Source organism: Mastigoproctus giganteus, chromosome 3, assembly GCF_048544385.1.
Source record: "Mastigoproctus giganteus isolate SK-2022 chromosome 3, ASM4854438v1, whole genome shotgun sequence".
NCBI classification, from domain to species: Eukaryota; Metazoa; Arthropoda; class Arachnida; order Uropygi; family Thelyphonidae; genus Mastigoproctus; species Mastigoproctus giganteus.
In genome coordinates, this window is record NC_143577.1 from 192,062,611 (window position 1) to 192,085,039 (window position 22,429).

The 22,429-nt window shown below is 36.2% G+C and overlaps 1 protein-coding gene across 1 annotated transcript in view; it reads right to left on the reverse strand.

Annotated features, from left to right (window-relative positions):
* LOC150088527 (protein arginine methyltransferase NDUFAF7, mitochondrial-like) overlaps positions 1-22,429 on the reverse strand; it is a 106,716-nt gene that overhangs the window by 67,357 nt on the left and 16,930 nt on the right. The window contains exons 3-4 of the mRNA XM_090370218.1: positions 17,182-17,262; positions 2,541-2,651 (exon numbers count right to left, since the gene is read on the reverse strand). Coding sequence (XP_090226344.1) covers positions 2,541-2,651; positions 17,182-17,262 — 192 coding nt within the window. The remainder of the gene's footprint in view (positions 1-2,540; positions 2,652-17,181; positions 17,263-22,429) is intronic.

Below are 22,429 nucleotides of genomic sequence, written 5' to 3' on the forward strand. Positions count from 1 at the left end.
TGTTTGAAAAAATTAAATGCAATTTAACTCTTTTTCAAGTACACATTATATAGGTTTTTCAGGGTAATTTAAAATATTGTTTCTAAGTATGTTACAAATCATCCAGTAATCCATGTGCTGCCATCTCTTATTTTTCATTTTTAAGTAATTCTAGACAGTTTATAATTATATGCATTATCATTATTATATGCATATGATATCGTGCTACTAAATAGTAGCTTGTAAGACCTTCGAGGATCTCTGAATAAATTAAAAACAAAAACAAAAAAACAAAAATTAAAACTTTGATAAGACAAAATTTAAAGTGTAGACTAAATAACAAAAAATTGGATTAAGTTAGTAACTTTGTGTATCTAGGAACAGTCTTTATTCTAGGAACAAAGATTAGACATGGAAACACACAGTAGTAAAATAAGTAAAGTGGAAGTACAAAGCCAGTTAAAAAATTTTATTTGGAGAAAGAGAGAAATTAGCCAAAAAAAATATATTAGCTATTATAACATAGATTTTTAGGTTATTTTAACCTATGTAGCTGAGAGCTGGGTAATAAAGGATTGAATAAAAATTAGAACCTTCAGAAATAACTTTTAAGGAAAAGAGATGAAATAAATGGATGGAAGCAATAACAGGACCACATTACAAATGAGGAAATCAGATAAAATCTTGAGGTAACAAATATCAAATCAAAAGCGAGTGAAAATTTACAATGATATGGAGTTTTAGAAAGAATGGGATAAGGGAGATTAACTAAACAAATATATGAAGTAAAAATAAATGATGATAGGCCCAAAGGCAGAAAGAGGAAAGCAGATCAATGGTGTTCAGCAAGCATTAGAAGAAAGAGGCCTCGCTTTGCCTACAGCTAAATGTCTAACATGAAATTAGCATTAGTAGAGGCATATGATGCAAGAAACCAAGCTTATACAGCATCAGCAAAAAAACAACAAAAAAAAAAAACGCTTCCAATTTCACCCATCCATTCACTCCAAATATTTGTCTAGCTCTGCCTTGAATTTTTATTTAAGCTGTCAAATTGTACAATGACAGATGGAAGTTTGTATCAACAATCAATCACCTACTGGCTAAAGGCAAATTTCCACACATCTATTCTACAACTGTCTTTCCTCAATTTGAATTTATGTCCCCTCAAGCGATTAATCTAGGCAAGAGGAAGAATCCCATCAGCAGTGAGCTTGCTCAAACCATTCAAGGCCTTATACACCTCAATCAGATCACCTTACAGGTGCCTAGTCTCCAAACACTGTAATTTGCAAAATTTAAACCTTTCTTCATAAGAGCAACCATTTGTTCCATTTACTAACCTTGTTGCCCTTCTCTATACTCGTTCCAGTAGCTCTACATCCTTCCTAAAATGAGGCCTCCAGACCTGTATACAGTACTCAAGGTGTGGTCTGACCATTGCCTTATACAAGGAGATAATCACCTCTTTATTTCTACAAAATAAAATTCCTGTATATCATTGGCAAGACACCATGAGCTACTCTTGCAGACTGTCTGCTCTACTCAGAAAAAATCATATCTAATTGCACAATTACTCCCAGGTCTTTTTCATTCTTTACCACTGTCAGTGTAGTACCACATGGTTAATAAGTTACTCTGGGGTTACTGCTACCCATATGCAGTACTTTACATTTGTCAATGTTAAAGTTCAGTTGCCATCCCCCAGCCCATCTGCTCAACTTTTCTAGATCATGTTGCAGCAGCGTACTGTCATTAATGTTGTCAACAACCCTGCCAACCTTCATATCATCTGCAAACTTAGGCATTAAGCCTGATATACCTTCATCAATATCATTAATATATATACAGAAAACAATGGACCCAACACTGAATCCTGGAGCACTCCACTAATAACATTAGTCCAAGAAGAGCAATGTCCATTGATTACCACTCTCTCTCTCTCTTCTCCCACTCAACCATCCCTTTAACCATAGCAGCAATTTGCCCTTAATGCCATACTGCTCCAATTTCTATAGTAGTCTTCCATGTGGAACAGTATCAAAAGCTTTCCTAAGATCCAAGTATATGATATCAAAATAATTTTTTGCATCCAGTTCCTTTGTGACCACACCATAGTATCTAATGAAATTGGTCAGACAAGACTTCACCTTAACAAATCCATGCTGTGTCCGAACTATAACTGAAGTCTTGTGTAGATGATCCTGCAGTGGAAATAGGATAGCATGGAGGAAAACAGTGAATGGAAGATTGATAGTCCAGATGGACTGACTTCTATATAAACATGAATACCTATACACTCCCTGTGTAAAGGTAACCATCGTTTGGATAATAATTATGATAAAATAAAGGTGTAATTTAGCATCATCTTACTTTCCTCAAAAACTTATTATCTCACTAAATTAAAATGATAAGATATATATCATGAGACCAGGTATAATTAAGTATTAAAATATAATATTTTATCCTTAAGATAAAATATCATTTATTTTCTTACTTAACTTACATTTCATTCTCAATGATTTTAAATATTGATAATAATTCTGGAAGTAAAACATCACCCTTAAGATATCATCAATAAGAGTTCCTCTTCCTGGTCCCAGATCAATTAACTGAAATGGTTTAGGTTTTCCAACCTTCATCCATTCATGAAGAAACCAGACTCCAATTAACTATAAGTAAGAAAGTTTATATCAATCAATTTTTATCATTAGCAAAACTGAGAATGTAGAAAAGGAAATAATAAAAGAAACAATAAAGAGCTATATATAATATATAGTTAAATATCAATTATGACAATAATTTTGTGTGTCTGTTTGTGCATGCAATGTATTCCTAATGATAAAATTTGGAATAAATTTTTTACCATGCACAAAAAAACGGATACAATAGAATGCATTTGGTGGTACATGCATTCATAGTATAATTTATTTGACCAGGTTACAATATGGTGTGAGAAAACTACAGGTAAGATAAAACTGCTCAATGTGATAGTATTTGTATTACAAGTATGCTGCAGTACAACACATTTGTAATACAAATGGCTACAAAAGCATCATCTACAGAATAAAATAATGTGAAAATATAAGTTACTGGCAAAATAACTGAATAAAAAGAATAAAGGATATAAGATAATGACACGGAGAATTTTAGAAATATGCCTTCTAACGCTTTTCTTCTATATGTTAGCTCTATACTGCATAAAAACAGTTGTAACTAAATACCGTCTCTCAAATCATATGGTGCTGAAGAAGATCATGTAAGTTATCCATAGTAATGCACATTTTCAGACATTGTGGCTCAAACCTCTTTGAAGAGGTACTTCAATTATGAAGTTTGTTGTGAACCAACATCAAATAGTAACATGTGAGTACTGGAGAGAAGCTTCATCAATAACAACACGAAGGTGATTCTCTCCATTTCAGACAATTATGATTATTCAAACTGCTACCACTTAGTCAGAAATGAGCCTCATAACTCTATTAAGATGTTCCAAGGTAATAAGTCATTCACCTTTATCCTTTACAGAATGGAGTGAAGCTAGGGGAGGTACCCATAGACTGGAGATGTGCAAATGTGACCCCAATTTACAAAGGAGGATCAAAGGCTGACACAAGTAATTATAGACCTGTGAGTTTAACTTCTGTTCCAGGAAAATTAATGGAGGCACTGGTTAAAGAAGCACTGCAGGATCATCTAGACAAGACTTCAGTTATAGCTCGGACACAGCATGGTTTTGTTAAGGAAAAGTCTTGCCTGACCAACTTGATTGGATACTGTGATGCAATCACAAAAGAACTGGATGCAGGGAATAACTTTGATATTATATATTTGGATCTTAGAAAGGCTTTTGATACTGTTGCATGGAACACTGCTGCACAAATTGGAGCAGTGTGGCATTGGAGGCAAGTTGCTGCTATGGATAAAGGGATGGTTGAGGGGAAGAAGACAGAGAGTGGTAATCAATGGACACTGCCCATCATGGACTAATGTTATTAGTGGAGTCCTTCAGGGTTCAGTGTTGGGTCCATTGTTGTTTTCTGTATTTATAGATGATATTGATGATGGTATATCAAGCTTAATGTAGAAGTTTGCAGACGATACAAAGGTTGGCAGGGTTGTTAAGGACACTACTGACAGTATGCTGCTGCAACAGGATCTGGAAAGGTTCAGCAGATGGGCTAAGAGGTGGCAAATGAAGTTTAACATTGACAAATGTAAAGTACTACATATGGGAAACAGTAACCCCACAGCAACAAATCAACTCTATGGTACTACACTGACAGTGGCAGAGAATGAAAAGGACCTGGGGATAATTGTGCAAGCAGATATGAAGTTTTCTGAGCAATGCAGACGGGCTGTAAGAGTAGCTCATGGTGTCTTGTCAATGATATACAGGAGTTTTTCTAGCAAAGATAAGGAGGTGATTATTCCCTTGTATAAGGCAATGGTCAGGTCACACCTTGAGTACAGGTCTGGAGGCCTCATTTCAAGAAGGATGTAGAGCTGCTGGAACGAGTACAGAGAAGGGCAACAAGAATAGTGAATGGAACAAAGGGTTGCTCTTACGAAGGAAGGCTTAAGTTTTGCAAATTACAGCGTCTGGAGACTAGGCACCGGCGAGGTGATCTGATAGAGGTGTTTGCTTGTTTGTTTGTTTGTTTGTTATTTGGTTTTTAGGAGCATTAGCAACTAAGGCCATATTGCTCCTGGGATATGTGGTGGTCATTCCCTGACCTTGCCGCATCCTCCGTATTTGGTGGTTACGGGCTCGAACCCCGGTCTAATCAAGAAGCGTGTACTACGCACTGCTGCTCCTGCCCATCTGGCTACGGAGGCGCCTGATAGAGGTGTATAAAGCCTTGGATGATTTGAGCATGCTCAATACTGATGGGATTCTTCCTCTTGCTCAGAATAATCACCTGAGAGGGCATAAATTCAAATTGAGGAAAGACAGATGTAGGATAGATCGGCGGAAATTTGCCTTCAGCCAGCGGGTAGTTGGCTGGTGAAAGAGACTTCCATCCTTGTTGTGGAAGTTGATAGCCTAAATAAATTTAGGCTCAGCTAGACAGGTATTTCAAACTAATGGATGGGTGAAATGGGAGTGGTTTTTTTTTTTTTTTTTTTGGCTGATGCTGCATAAGCTTGCTTTCTTGCATCATTTGCCTCTACTAATGCTAGTTCATTATTGAGGGGTGGGAGCAAATCACATGGAGCAAACTGGTGAAGCATATGGCTCTTGTAAGAAAACCAGAGAGATCAAACACTTTGTGCATTGTTATCCATGGAATATCTAATTGTTGAAATGCTACTCTGACACTATCAGCCAAAGAAACAGTGATTTTGTCGACAGCTGTTGCAACTGAGCAGCATCTTGATCTGTAACCAAGTTACAAAGGAGGTTAGGCAGGCGAAGGCAGATTACGAGAAATCTTTGGCAAGGGATGCAAAGAAAAACAGCAAAGAGTTCTTTACTTATGTAAACTCTAGAAGGAAGGGGATGAATGAGATTGGTCCACTTGATATTGATGGGTCAACTGTTGATGATCCTGCTCAGGTAGCTAACAAACTAAATGAATATTTTGCATCGACATTCACACATGAGGAGTTATTTAGCGAGGGGAAAGCCAGAGGTGTATTCAACTCTAGCAGTAAGCTAGAGAATCTTGTTATAACTGAGAGTAAAGTGGAGGAGAAATTGTTGAAGATAAACACAAGAAAGGCACCCGGGGTGGATGGAATCTATCCAGTTATATTAAAGGAGGCAGCAGAGGAAGTAAGCAAACCCTTAGCCATAATTATGAGAGCTTCCTTGGACTCAGGGGAGGTACCCACAGACTGGAGATGTGCAAATATGACCCCAATTCACAAAGGAGGATCAAAGGCTGACACAAGCAATTATAGACCTGTGAGTTTAACTTCTGTTCCAGGAAAATTAATGGAGGCACTAGTTAAAGAAGCACTGCAGGATCATTTAGACAAGACTTCAGTTATAGCTCGGACACAGCATGGTTTTGTTAAGGGGAAGTCTTGCCTGACCAATCTTGATTGGATACTATGATGCAGTCACAAAGGAACTGGATGCAGGGAATAACTTTGATATTATACACTTGGATCTTAGAAAGGCTTTTGATACTGTTGCACATGGAAGACTGCTGCACAAATTGGAGCAGTGTGACATTGGAGGCAAATTGCTGCTGTGGATAAAGGGGTGGCTGAGGGGGAGAAGACAGATTTTTTTTTTTTTTTTTTTTTGATTTGGTAGTTGTTGGCGCATCGGCTTCTGTGGCCATATTGCACCTCCCAAGGTTTTTGCAGTACTTTGATCCAAGCCCGAGGCGGGAATCGAACCCGCGACCTTTGGGTTGCCGGGCAGGTACTTTACCCACTCGGCTAGCCCGGTCGGCTGGAGAAGACAGAGAGTGGTAATCAATGGACACTGCTCGTCATGGACTAATGTTATTAGTGGAGTCCCTCAGGGCTCAGTGTTGGGTCCATTATTGTTTTCTGTATTCATAAATGATATTGATGATGGTATATCAAGATTAATGTCGAAGTTTGCAGACGATACAAAGGTAGGCAGGGTTGTCAAGGACACTACTGACACTATGCTGCTGCAACAGGATCTGGAAAGGTTGAGCAGATGGGCTGAGAGGTGGCAAATGAAGTTTAACATTGACAAATGTAAAGTAGTACACATGGGAAACAGCAACCCCAGAGCAACGTATCAACTCTGTGGTACTACACTGACAGTGGTAGAGAATGAAAGGGACCTGGGGGTGGTTGTGCAGGCAGATATGAAGTTCTCTGAGCAGTGCAGACGGGCTGCAAGAGTAGCTCATGGTGTATTGTCAATGATATATAGGAATTTTTCTAGCAGGGATAAGGAGGTGATTATTCCCTTGTATAAGGCAATGGTCAGGCCACACCTAGAGTACTGTATACAGGTCTGGAGGCCTCATTTCAAGAAGGATGTAGAGCTGCTGGAATGGGTACAGAGAAGGGCAACAAGATTAGTGAATGGAACAAAGGGGTGCTCTTACGAAGAAAGGCTTAAGTTTTGCAAATTACAGTGTCTGGAGACTAGGCACCAGCGAGGTGATCTGATAGAGGTGTATAAAGCATTGAATGGTTTGAGCATGCGCAATGCTGATGGGATTCTTCCTCTCGCTCAGAATAATCACCTGAGAGGGCATAAATTCAAACTGAGGAAAGACAGATGTAGGATAGACGTGCGGAAATTTGCCTTTAGCCAGCGAGTGGTTGGTTGGTGGAACAGACTTCCATCCCTTGTCGTGGAAGTTGATAGCCTAAATAAGTTTAAGGCTCAGCTGGACAGGTATTTTGAACGAACAGAGGGGTGAAGTGGAAGTGGTTTTTTTTTTTTTTTTTTTTGGCTGATGCTGCATAAGCTTGCTTTCTTGCATCAAATGCCTCTACTAATGTTAATGCTAATCTTCTGTTCAAAATTGATTGCATAAAATCTGTGGCGGCTCCGTAGCCAGGTGGGGAGCAGCAGTGCGTAGCACACGCTCCTTGATTAGACCGGGGTTCGAGCCCATCACCACCAAATACGGAGGATGCGGAAAGGTCAGGGAATGACCACCGCATATTCCCGGAGCAACATGGCCTTAGTTGCTAATGCTCCTAAAAACCAAATAACAAACAAAACACAAACATAAAATCTGCATATTGTACAATCGATTTTTGAGAAAGAGTTTTAAACAGTGGTACCTCCAAAGTACAGCCGAGGCATTTTTGTTGTATTGGTACTTGACCAGCAAACACAAGGTTTCATATGCATTACCATGTTGACCTTTCTTGTTGCTGTAGTTGCATCTCCTTTTTAACAACATCTAAAATGTGTATATCTTTAGTCATGCTATTTACTTTGCATATCAACTGAATGCAGTACCAAACTTACTCTTGGTGTCACTTTTTGTGCCCTTCACTTTTCCATCTAGATATACTCTATTCAAATTTCATCTTGGAGCAATTTATGATCTGTTACCTGCAGTGTTGTGCATTTTAATTATAATCACCAAAATGAAGAAATCTGCAGTATGTGTGTAAATATAATTTATTTTTCACAAATCGAAATAAATTACATGTGATTGTTCCATCACAAATAATGTTAAAATTTCTTGATTCATAACAATACAATGATAGATGTAACAATGTCATGTACTCAAGAAATATATTATGAAATACATACATTACAGAAATCTAAAAATACTTAAAGAAAACTTAGGAAATACAAAAAAAAAAAGAAAAAAAAAGAAAACACACGATAAAGACTACAAAAAACATCTGCAAGAATCACAAGCTACTCTAAATTCAAAAATGGAAAACAGAAACAATAAAAAAGATTAAGAAGCTATACATAATGATACCACTTGTATCCTACATTGTTGGCTACAATACTTCAATACTTGCACATGCTATCAACAATCTTGTGTGCAGTTAATCTAATGACTTGAAAAACAGATCAAATCTTCTGATTATTAGCAAACAAGCCATCTATTAGCAAACAAGTCACCTATTCTCTATTGGTTGATAACAGCATTTAGCTTGTGTAACATCACTCCGTGATACCCCAAACTTGTTTAGTGAGCTTTAAACATGTAAGGTACCACATGTCCCATTTCTGAGTCACAATTCCCTCCTTCTAACATATTTGGATAATTTAACTAGAATAGAATTGGACATTATTGTGCATTAGCATTAGTAGAGATATATGATGCAAGAAAGCAAGCTTATATGGCCTCCGCCAAAAAAAAAAAAAAAAAGCTTTTCCATTTCACCCATCCATTCACCCCAAAGGTTTGTCTAGTTCAGCCTTGAATTTATTTAAGCTGTCAACTTCTTTCATGACAGATGGAAGTTTGTTCCAGCAATCAACCACCCGCTGGATAAAGGCAAATTTCCGCACATCTATTGTACTACTGTCTTTCCTCAATTTGAATTTATGCCCCCTCATGTGCAGAATCTTAGCAAGAGAAAGAATCACATCAGCACTAAATTTGCTCAAATCATTCAAGGCCTTATAAACCTCAATCAGATCACCTCATAGGTGCCTCATCTCCAGACTCTACAATTTGCAGAACTTAAGTCTTTCTTGGTAACAACAACCCTTTGTTCCATTCACTAATCCCCATTACCCTTCTCTGTACTCATTCCAGCAGCTCTACATCTTTCCTAAAATGCAGCCTCCAGACCTGTATGCAGTACTCAAGGTGTGGCTTAACCATTGCCTTATATAAGGGGACAATCACCTCCTTATCCCTGCTAGCAAAATTCCTATATATCATTGACAAGACCCCATGAGCTACTCTTGCAGCCTTTTTGCACTGTTCAGAAAACTTCATATCTGACTACACAATAACACCCATGTCTTTTTCATTCTCCACTACCATGAGTGTAGTACCACACAATTGGTATATTACACTGGAGTTACTGCTACCCATATGCAGCACTTCACATTTGTCAATGTTAAACTTCATTTACCACCTCTCAGCCCATCTGTTCAACATTTCCAGATCCTGTTGCAGTAGAATACTGCTCTTACTGTCATTAACAACCTACCAAACCTTTGTATTGTCTGAAAACTTCGACATTAAGCCAGATACACCTTTATCAATATTATTAAAAAATACAGAAAATAGCAATGGGCCCAACACGGACCCATGGAAGGCACCACTAATAACATTAGTCCATGAAGAGCAGTGTCCATTGTTTACCATTCTCTGTCTTCTTCCACTCAACCATCCCTTTATCTATAGCAGCAACTTGCCCTTAATGCAATACCATTCCAACTTGTACAGTAGTCTTCCATGTGCAACAGTATCAAGAGCTTTCCTAAAATTCAAGTATATGATATCAAAATTATTTTTTTGCAACCAGTTCCTTTGTGACCACATGATAATATCCAACCAAACTGGTCAGACAAGATTTCCCCTTAACAAACCGATGCTGTTATGTTATTTGTTTTTTTTAGGAGCATTAGCAACTAAGGCCATATTGCTCCGGGATATGCGGTGGTCATTCCCTGACCTTTCCGCATCCTCCGTATTTGGTGGTGGTGGCGGGCTCGAAGCAACTAAGGCCATATTGCTCCGGGGATATGCAATGGTCATTCCCTGATCTTTCTGCATCCTCCGTATATTTGGTGGTCACAGGCTCGAACCCCAGTCTAATCAAGAAGCGTGTGCTACACACTACTGCTTCTTCCCACCTGGCTATGGAGGCACCAACCCATGCTGTATTTGAACCATAACTGCAGTCTTGTCTAGATGATCCGGCAGTGCTTCTTTAACCAGCCAACTAGTTCTCTGATTGACTAAACCAGTAAACACATGAACAAAAGCAAAATAATGTTTTGTCATTTAAAGCCCCATTATAAATTCCTCTGCATATTATAATGGATCTACTTCACAATGAGATGTAAATAATGTAAAAAACAGAGAAAGTAAACAGATTATAAAAACATGTTATGCATCTATAATTCTTTTAAGACAAATTACTTTCAAGTTTATTCTAAATTGTCTTGTTTTTGCATTTTCCTGAAGAGAAAATAATTCTAAGAACTAATCTGTAAAAGAACAGAAAGTTTTTTTTGATAAGTATATAAATGAAAAACTATTAACAAGCTTTTTATTATTTGTTTCAATACAATCAGAATAATTATTTCTGGTTCGCTTGAAAATAAAATAATTTTTAAATTACAGTGGAGGACTACAGATCAATTCAAAAATATTTTTTATGAAGGTTGGAGATATGCAGCTTTTGTGAACTGTACATGGTATTATGTTTTTTAAACCTGCTGGAGACTTTCAAATTAGAAACCTATTGGTCAATTCTAAAAATATGTATAAGACCTGAGATGTCAACACCTATTTTCAAATGATTATCAATTTTTTTATATTGTTATAGATTTTAATTAAACAAACTGTCAATGAGAGAGCACTTAATAAAGTTTTATGCCACTGAATTCAAATTTACACATTGTTCCCAAATTTTCAACAACAAACTTTCTGATTAAACTAGTATGTGTGTCTCCAATGCGTGTACCATGTTTTCAGGAACTTTATTAAAAATACTGATTATTTTTTCTTCCAGTTCATCTGCATTTCTTTGTTTTATACAAGAAGAGCTTGTAGCCTGTTTTCAGGAACATTATTAAGAACACTGATTATTTTTTCTTCCAGTTCACCTACATTTCTTGGTTTTGGTATGGAACACTTCTACCCCCAGGAAGAAGTCATATGGGATTAAGTCAGAGCTGCAGTGAGTCCATTCATGCAAACCAATCTTCTAATTCCCTTGCAAAGAAAATGTGTGTTGCCACTTAAGTGAATGGCTATCCAATCTGAAATAAAGTGAAAAGATGCAATGTTATCCTAACAAGAGGTGACTGGCCATACCCTGTGTCTTTTTTCACTCACACACACACATGAATTTTCTGAGAACAACTGACATTTAATACTGACAAATACAAAGTAGTGCATTTGGGTAGCAGTAATCCTAGGTTTACTGCCATCTGTCTGATACCATACTCAAGGTAGCAGAGAATGAAAAAGACATGGGAATAATTGTGCAGTCAGGTATGAAGTTCTCTGAACAGTGCAGATAGGCTGCTAGGACAGCTCGTGGGTCAATGATATATAGGAATTTTGGCAGCAGGGATAAGGAAATAATTATGCCATTGTATAAGGCAATGGTTAGTTCACAACTTGAGTACTGTTGTTGTTATTTGGTTTATAGGAGCATTAGCAACTAAGGCAATATTGCTCCAGGGATATGCGGTGGTCATTCCCTGACCTTTCCACATCATCCGTATTTGGTGGTCACGGAACTTGAGTACTGTACACAGGTCTGGAAGCCTCATTTTAGAAAGGATGTGGATCTGTTGGAATGGACGCAGAGAAAAGAAACAAGACTAAGAAGGGGAACAAAAGAATGCTCTTACATCGGTTCTGAAAATAGCTGCATTTGGAGACTAGGCACCTGTAAGATCTCAGGTGTTTATGGCTTTGAATGAATTGAGTAGGCTAAAGCTAAATGTTAATGGCATTTTTAGTCTTGCTCAAACAACACAATTAAGGAGGTATTAATTTAAACTAAAATGGACAGTTGCAGAATAGATGTGTGGAAATGTTTATTTCAGCCGGAGGATAGTTGACTGTTGAAATAAACTTCCACTGTGTGTGTGGTGGAAGTGGGTAGTTTGAATAAATGTAAGGAGTAATTAGACAAATTATTAGAGGAGATGGACAGGTGATACAGGAAGTGTTTTTCTATTTATTTTTTATTTTATTTTTATTTATTCATTTCTTTTTGGACTGATGATACATAAGCTGGGTCAGTAAAATGAATGAAGGTGGGATTTTCACTGTTATAAAGAATTCCAGAACTAGGGGCACCCATTGAAATTAAAGGAGAAGAGGTTCGGACTAGATTGTAAGAAGTTTTCTTTTAGTCAGAAAGTCATTAATTGCTGGAACAGGTTGCCTTCAAAGGTATTTGAGGCTAACAGTTTGAACACATTCAAAGAGCAACTGGATATTTACCTATGTGAAGAAGGAAGCAACTAATTTGTATTTTCTTTCAACTTGTTTTTTTTTTGGCCAGTGCAGCAAAAGCCTGTGGCTTCCTTGCACTATATGGTTATTACTATTTCATAAAATTTTATATTAGGATCTTTGGAAAGATCCAAAAGATCCAGATATAAACAGAAATTCCTCCTTAAAATCTCAAGTTATCGACAGGTGTTTCAAAAGTACAATTGCAAAAAAACTCTGAGGCATATTCTAGGATACAAATAAGAAAAATGTTATATAAACATGTGTCCAAAAATGTTTTATTTCAGAGTTATTATACATGAAAGTGATTTTACAACAATCAAATTAAGTTTTGTCCTTAATCCTAAATATAGGATCTTAAAATGAAGGGGAAACCTTCTAATTCTGATATTTTTTCTCTGTAGTACTAGTATTGGTGACAAATGATGCAAGAAAGCTTATATAGCACCAACCAAAAAAAAAAACACTACATACTTCATCCATCCAGATACTCCAAGAATTCGTCTAGTTATTCCTTGAATTTATTAAAACCATCCACTTCCCCAGCAACAGATGGAAGCTTGTTCCAACTATCAGCCACCTGCTGGCTGAAGGCAAACTTCCACACATCTATTCTGCAACCATCCTTCCTCAACTTTAATTTATGCCCTCCCTCATGTGTGTAGTCTCAGCATGAGAAAGAATGCCATTCACATTCAGCTTACTAAATCCATTCAAGGCCTTAAACCCTCAATCAGATCACCCCACATGTGCCTAGTCTCCAGAAGCCACAATTTGCAGAACTGAAACCTTTCTGGATAAGTGCAACATTTTTGTTTTCTTCATCAATCTGGTTGCCCTTCTCTGCTTTTTCCTGTTTCCTAAATTGAGGCCTCCAGACATGTATACAATACTCAAGATGTTGCTTAACCCTTGCCAGGCCCTTGTACAAAGGGATAATCACCTCCTTATTCCTGAAAACAAAGTTTCTGTATATCATTGACAAAACCCCATAAGCTGCTCTGGCAGCATATCTGCACTGCTCAGAAAATTTCATATCTGACTGCACAATTACCCCCAGGTCTTTTTTTCATTTTCCATTACCCTGAGTGTAATACAACACAGTTGATAAATTACCGCAGGATTACCACTACCCGTATGCAGTACCTTGCATTTGCCAATGTTAAACTTCAACTGCCATTTCTCAGCCCATTCATCCAATTTTCCTAGATTTTATTGCAGTAGCTCACCCTGATCGCTGTCGTTAACTACCCTTCCAACCTTTCTATCATCTGCAAACTTTAACAATAAGCCTAATATACTTTCATCAATATCATTAATAAATATTGAAAACAACAATAGGCACAGCAGTGGAGGAATCCACTGATAACATTACTCTATGAAGAGTCCTTTATCGACAGCAGTAACTTGCCCTTAATACCACATTGGTCCAGTTTATACAGCAGTCTTTTATGTGCAACAGTATAAAAAACCTTCCTGAAATCCAAGAATATGATATCAAAATTACTTTTCACATCCAGTTCCTTGTAGTAACCTATCAGATTAGTTAGACAAGACCACCCCTTAAAAAATCCATGATGTGACTGCAACGTAATTGCATTCCTGTTCAGATGCTCTTGCATCACTTCTTTAACCAGTGACTCCATTATTTTCCCTGCAACTGACGTTAAGCTATCAGATCTAATTACTCATGTCACATTCTGATACCACTTCACAAATTAAGGATAAATTTACACATCTCCAGTCCATAGGGACCTCCCCTGAATCCAAGGATGCTCTAATAATTATGGCTAAAGGCTTGCTTACCTAATTTACTGGCTCTCTTAATAAAATTGGATATGTCCTATCCACCCCAGATGCCTTTTTTATATTCAGGCTCAACAATACCTCTTCCACTTTCCTTTCAGTTATCGCAAAGTCATTTAACTCCCCATATATCAGGTGCATACATGTATATCATTTGCTGCAGCTTATTCAGTAACAGTGGTGTTTATTTTCACAGCCTTCATTTTTCAAAACTGAGTAGTGGTAGTACTAGTGCCAAATGATGCAAGAAAGCAAGCTTATATAGCATCATCCAAAAAAACCCTACACCTTCACTCATCCATATGGTGAAGTGTGTAGGTTTTTTAAGGAAGAACTAGAAAAATCATACCCTGATTTGTCTATTTCTTCCTTTAATTTATTCAAACCATCCAACTTCCACAACAACAAATGGAACCCTGTTACATCAATCAATCACCTGCACATCTATCCATCTATGGTTCGACTGTTGACGATCCTGTTCAGATAGCAAACAAACTGAATGAGTATTTTGCATCTACATTCACACATGAGGAGTTATTAAGGTTTGAAAATGGCAGAAGGTTATCAAATTGTAGCAGGGTATTTAATGATTTTGTAATAACTGAGAGCAAAGTGGAGGAAAAATTGTTGAAGTTAAACATAAGAAAGGCACCTGGGGTGGATGGGATCTATCCAGTTATATTAAAGGAGGCGGCAAAGGAACTAAAAAACTATTAGCCATAATTATCAGATCATCTTGGACTCAGGGGAGGTCCTCACGGACTGGAGATGTACAAATGTAACTCCAATTCACAAAGGGGGATCGAAGGGCGAGTAATTACAGACCAGTTAGTTTAACTATTGTTCCGCGTAAAATAATGGAGTCACTGGTTAAAGATGCATTGCAGAATCATCTAGACAAGACTGCAGCAATAATTCAGACACAGCATGGGTTTGTTAAGGGAAATTCTTGTTTGACAAATTTGATTGGATACTATGATGTGGTTACAAAGGAACTGGATGCAAAAAATAATTTTGATATCATATACTTGGATTTCAGGAAAGCTTTTGATACTGTTGCGCATGGAAGACTACTGTAGAAATTGGAGCAGAATGGTATTAAGGGCAAGTTGCTACAATGGATAAAAGGGTGGCTGAGTGGGAGAAGACAGAGGTGTGATAATCAATGGGCGCTGCTCTTCGTAGACTAATGTTATTGGTGGGGTCCCACTGTTGTTTTGTATATTTATCAGTGATATTGATGAAGGTATATCAGGCTTGGTGTCGAAGTTTTCAGATGATCAAGGGTTAGCAGGGTTGTTGTTGTTGTTATTTGGTTTTTAGGAGCATTAGCAACTAAGGCCATATTGCTCCGGGATATGCGGTGGTCATTCCCAGCAGGGTTGTTAATGACGTAATGGCAGTGTGCTACTGCAACAAGATCTAGAAAATTTGGGCAGATGGACTGAGAAGTGGCAACTGAAGTTCAACATTAACAAATGCAAAGTACTGCATATGGGTATAAGTAAGCCCCAGAGGAACTTACCAACTGTGTGGTACTATACTTAGGGTGGTAGAAAATGAAAAAGACCTGGGAGTAAAAAGACCTTCATATCTGTGCACTCAGATATGAAGTTTTCTGAGCAATGCAGACAGGATGCAAGAGCAGGTCATGGGGTTTTGTCAATGATATATAGGAATATTGGTAGCAGGGAAAAGGAGGTGATTGTCCCTTTGTATAGGCAATGGTCACACCTTGAATACTGCATACAGGTCTGGAGGCCTCAATTTAGGAAGAATGTAGATTTGCTCGAGAATGTACAGAGAAGGACAATAAGATTGGTGAGATGAATGAAGGGATCCTCTTACCAAGAGAGGCTTAAGTTCTGCAAATTGCAATGGCTGGAGACTAGGCACCTGCGAGATGATCTGATTGAAGTGTATAAGGCCTTGAATGGGTTGAGCACACTGAATTCTGATGGGATTCTTCCACTTGCTCAGATTATGAACCTAAGGGGGCATAAATTCAAATTGAGGAAAGACAGTTGTTGAATAGATGTGTGGAAATTTGCCTTTAGCCAGCGGGTGGTTAATTGCTGGAACAAACTTCCATCTGTCATTGTGGAAGTTGATAGGTTAAATAAATTCAAGGAGGAACTGGACAAACATTTAGAAAGAATGGTTGAGTGAATTTTTTTTTTTTTGGCTGATACTACATAACTGATACACTTGCTTTCTTGCATCATATTCCACGATTACGATTACTATTACTAAACTTAAATTTATGCCCCTTCATGTGTGTAGTCTCAGCAACAGAAAGAATGCCACAAGAATATACTTTAAAAACACCTGCAATATTTCTGGGACCTGTTTAATATAATAAAATTTCCAAGTTTACATAAATTACATGAAAATGGTCTTTAGCACAGGCTTGACTTAACTTTTATTAATTCTTTAACACACATGTTTTTCACAGTTTGATTGATGATGATGGACAATAACCAATAGTTTTCAGTATAAATTAGTTTTTCATTTTATCATTTTTTTTATGCTAGTTAATTGTTATTTTAATATATATATAACATTTCTTATAGGGAATCATAAAGGAGAGTTCTATATATATAATAATAAAAGATTAATGTGAGAATCTAAATTCGAACACTTACCGGTTTGTAAAACTGAATTTATAGCAACACAAATCAAAAGTTAAAAAAATAATAATAATAAATCCACTGGGCTTTTGGGTTTATGTAATGATCCAAGTAATAATTAAATGGATAGCAACTGTTAGTTAATAATAAAATAACCAAAAAAAAAAAAAAAAAATACTTACTTCACCAAATATCTGTGAAATTTCAGGAGATGTAATAAAATCCCCTGATTTTCCAAAAACATCTTTATTCATATAATATCCCTGAAAAATAAAACAGATGCATTTACATAAAGCAAAAAAAAGACATTTATTCCCCCCCCCCCACACACACACATCCAACACAATTTTTTATGAAATTTCTGACTGTGACTGATAATATTTCATTAGAAAAACTACTTCCAAAACATTAGGAGTAATTTTTGGAATTTAGCAAAACTTGAGTAATTTTTATTTCAACTTAATATTTTTATAAGTTTATTTAATTCCATAGCAGCTGGACAGGCAGCCCCACAGGAAGTCAGTTTTCTCATCAGCTCAGTTGATCATGAACACCTTATTTAGTTTTTTGTGGATGCGTCAGTTCAGACTAACAATGTCTTTGAGAAATAAAGCTGAGACCATCGGATCAATCATTAAAATAACACAGATTCTGGCCTTCTAAACACCTCCACAAATTGTACTTTCAGCACGAAAGTGCAATTTTCTACTGCTAAAAGAATAACACACACAAAACATGATAAAGATATACAGCTGAGAAAAGGAATACTGTAGATGTGACAAGCCACGGACTTTGGATTTGGATTTTGAAATAGCCCATTGATGGTCAGACCAAACTATTGAACAAAGCACTATTGTTCAACATCCTCAATAATATTCCAATAATAATAAAAGACACTCAAGAATTTGCAGATAACCATAAGGAAACTATTACATCATCAGGTAACAGCAATTAAAGAAAGACAGGTTTTGATGCAGAACCAAATATGTTATTTTTTAGGTATTTATTTATTTATTTATCGTATGGCTTGTACAGTACACATATGATTCAAGAATGATAGATATAAAATTAAGTATAAAATTAAATTAAATAGATTTAAATAGGTAAGCAATGAGGAATCAGTATGTCATGTTCATATATTGAATGAATTCTAAAGGTCAGATTGTTTTATTTTGTGTGATCAAAAATCTGAATAGACAAATAAATAAACCAATTCCTTTCATACTCAGTGCAGTCACTACAGCCAGATTCATAACTTCTATAACTAATCATTTATTAATTAACCATTTTATTTTTTTATGAAAACTCCAAATTCAAATTAAGAAAAGACAGATGTAGAATAGATGTGCGGAAATTTGCCTTTAGCCAGCAGGTGGTTAATTGCTGGAACAAACTTCCATCTGTCGTTGTGGAAGTTGATAGGTTGAATAAATTTAAGGAGGAACTGGACAGGCATTTGGAGGGAATGGTGTGATTTTTTTTTTTTTTTTTTTTTTTTGGCTGATGCTGCATAAGCTCATACATTTGCTTTCTTGCATCACATGCCACTACTACTACTACAAAAGGTATTGGAATCTATAGTATTTATTTCTGTGTATGAATCTGAAAGTTGCAAAGACAGAAGATACCTGTTGACTTTAGACTTGAATTTCTGTAGATTGTAATTTCAGGAAATACATGTGAAGGAAGATTATTATGGATAACAGAAGTATAAGAGATTAATCAGGAAGAGTTAGTTCTATCATTTGTACAGTGAATGAACGTAGACTGGTTTGGATGAGAGCAATGGAATTACAGATGACAATTCAGAAGAACAATGCCCATGGAAATATCTAAAGAAAAGGCAGGCAGAAACAATGTCTAGGAGACAGAGAGCAGAGAGATTTTTAAAGATATTGATCATTAGTTAACCTGAGCATTAACCTGACTACTCTCTAAGAGCTTGAGGAAGACTTTGGGTTTGTTTGTTTTGGGATTTATTAGGCGCACTGGCATCTGTGGCCATAGTGCACCAGAAGACTTTGGGGGAGCACCAACCCAACCTAATGTGGAAACAACATACTGTATTACAACAATATTTCACAATTCCAAGGTAGGGCAGATTGAGATTTGTACAGTCAGTAGTTGTTTAGAAGAAAACCCCAGTTTTTAATGGAGAGGAAACAATATTTGCGATATGCTTATGCCAAGCCAAATTGCAAATCACATATCATTATCAATCCCCAATAGGAATATGCAATTTGATGACACTCAGGAATCTGAGTGTCATCAAAAGTAAGTAGAAGAACAGCAGACTTTTTTTTTGAGAAAAATAAGAAAGGACTGAGTTTTAAAAGGGTTGAAGTTAACTACCTTTCCTTGCCCCACTGGAGAATTATCTGGAGATTAGCATATAAGGAACTAGTGGATATCTGAAAAGTTGAAGCATTTGAGCAGTGCATGTTTTCTCAAACTGGAAGGTAGAATGTTACTTACAATCATCAGCAAAACTATGAATATGATTTCGAGTCAATGTAAGAAGGTTGTTAATACCAAAAGAGGAAAACAACAAGAGAAAAAACTGAACCTTAGGAACATCAGCATTAGTTGAAAAGTTAAAAGATGGAACTGTCTATCATCACCTGCAGTGAGTGGTCAAATAACGTGAGTTATTTTCTTTTTTTTTTTAACAGTTTTATATATCTGAATTTCAGTTAAATACACTGCTTTAAGGATAGGAACACACATTATTTAGGCTGATTTTTCCCCCTGGTGAAAAAAAAAAAAAAGTACAGAGAAAGTGGCATTATCTTTATCTTACTGTAATTTCAATCAGTGACTTCTTTAAGGATATCTAAGTCATTGACTGAAATTACAATAAGATAATGTAACTTTATTTTATTTAAATTATATCACAATCATAAATAATTACAAAATAAAATATCACAAGATCATTTTTTTCATTCAAAATGATAATTCAGGAAAAAACTGCTAAAAAATAATAATATTAATAATACAAAAGAAATAAAACAATAATGCAAATAAATATTTAAATAACAACAATATATTATATAATATAACAGTGCCAATGACTTTCACTTCCATTTTATATCAATTATAGTCAATTTTTACACAGATTTTGAAAACAATTTTAAAATTTCACATCAGATTTCTACACGTACACAATTTAATAATCATGCATTTATTAATTATATTATAATTTCTACATATACAGGTTTTTGTGTTTACCTATAGTACATAATATGGAATATGATGACCTGTTGTATTCTGCAAATAAAGTTTTTGTATATGTTCATAGATGGCAGTAACGTTGGGGAGGGGTTAACACATTCAACCTTGTCTGCCTCCCAGTAATGGGAAAAACAGTTATATGCAAGTATGTGTACAGTTTATCTGCATAACTATTACATATTGCTTCTGTCTTCTGTTTTTCTTAGCATTGTATTGTTAAATTATTTAAGCAGAAGCAAAGGAATGTCTGAATCACCCTAATTTTCAACAAAACCTGAGAGGAAGAAAATCTACAATATTACTAAATGTGCATATACTTTGTACTTTTGTTGCAAGATTGGTGATCAGGACCAAACTTGGACTCCACAAATGGAGTCCAAGTTTTGTGAGAATATGGCTAACTGGGATAATAAAATGTAAGCCTTATGCTGTTCCTATGGTGTGGCAAGAACTGTATAATCATACTAGCAATTGCTATTTCTGCATGCAGCATCAAATATCCTAACGTATCATCTGCAATAAGACCTGGTCCACAAAGACTTACAGATACCAGATCCTTCAAAATCAGGATAAAGAAATAGTGAAGAATAAAGTGAGGATTCTTGTGTTTACAGACTTTCCTGGACTGTCCACTTCAACAAATTTGGACTACCAACCAGAAAATAATAATGTGCCAACTTAATTACGCAAGAGTTGATTAACTTAGTTTGTGATTTAAACTAATCTAAAATGCAAGAGAACTCATTTGTTGTACGTTACAACAGTGGAAGTTACTTGAAGAAGGAGGAGGAAGGAGAAGAAATCTTTATTGTACAGTAAAGATGTGGTGGTGGGCACAGCAATATGTGCCCACCACAGCCAAGAGGCCAGGGGCTTGACAAGGTTATGGGGTAATATAAAAACATGTACAGTACAAATAGATAATGTGACATGAAATTAAATTAAAAACGTGGTATTAAACCATGCTATAGATATATCCAGATAAATAGCTATGAGTATATACATAGTTCTGAAGAACATAGAACATAGTTCATATGTACAAAGCACATAGTATGAACCAGAGCTATAATGCTCAATACATTCTATGTTGATATCAATATTTGTAAAAGAATAAGAGAAGTTTACCTCAATATGGTAGAACACCATATTGAGGAGAGTATGATACTCTCCAGAAGTTAAAATGAAAACAATTTAAAAAAATTGAAAATCTGACATTACAGTAAGAAATAATTAACAATAATTAAAAATCAAATGAACACAATTAAAAAGCAATTTTAACGAAAAAAATGCAAAATGATTTTCCTTCCTGAATTGTTTAAAAATTGTTTTGCATTTTTTTCATTAAATTAATTTTTTACTTAATTTTTAATTACGTTAAAACTGATTTTTAATTGTGTTCATTTGATTTTTAATTATTGTTAATCATTTCTTATTGTAATGTAACATTTTCGATTTTTTAAAATTGTTTTTGTTTTAATTTCTGGAAAGTATCATACGGAAGTGTTCTACGTATCATATAGAGGTAAACTTCTCTTATTCTTTTACAAGTACAAAGCATATATATGCTTATAAGTCAGGATATTTCACAGGCGTGCATTAAATTGTTCGGTATACAGTTTTGCATTTTCTTGTGAAAAGTTCGTCGGCGTACTTGCGACGTGCCATTCTGTGCCTCATAGCAGATAGCAGGTGGGAATATTAGTATGAGTTGACATCAGGGGCCATACAATAGCGGAACAAGTTCAGCCAGCGAGTGCCTGTAATTGCGATCAGAAGCGAATTTCTGGAGGTCTACTCTGATCATTCACAGGGCTTGTGTTGTAGAAAGTACTTGGCCTGGTAGAAATCTGTCACTGATCTTCAGCCTATCCTGCTGTAGCTGAAGAAGAGGAGTGGCTCTTAGGGAAGGAAGTGGATCATGCCACTGATATATATCTCAGAAGTCAGGGGAGTTGATCTTGCCAACCAGCATTTTGATAGTGGTCCCAGTTCTCATGCGGATTATTTGAGGCAGCCATGGGATTTGAAGTTGGTCAGCCATACTGGTAGTCCTCAGTTGGAGGGAAGGTGATGTTTGTGGGTTTCCCACTTCAGTATCCAGTATTCGGTGGCGAGGATGGGCTTCATGAGAGAAGGTACCGCGGAAGCCCATATTTTAGAGGCATACAGAAAAGTAGGATACACAACGGTTTGCAGATA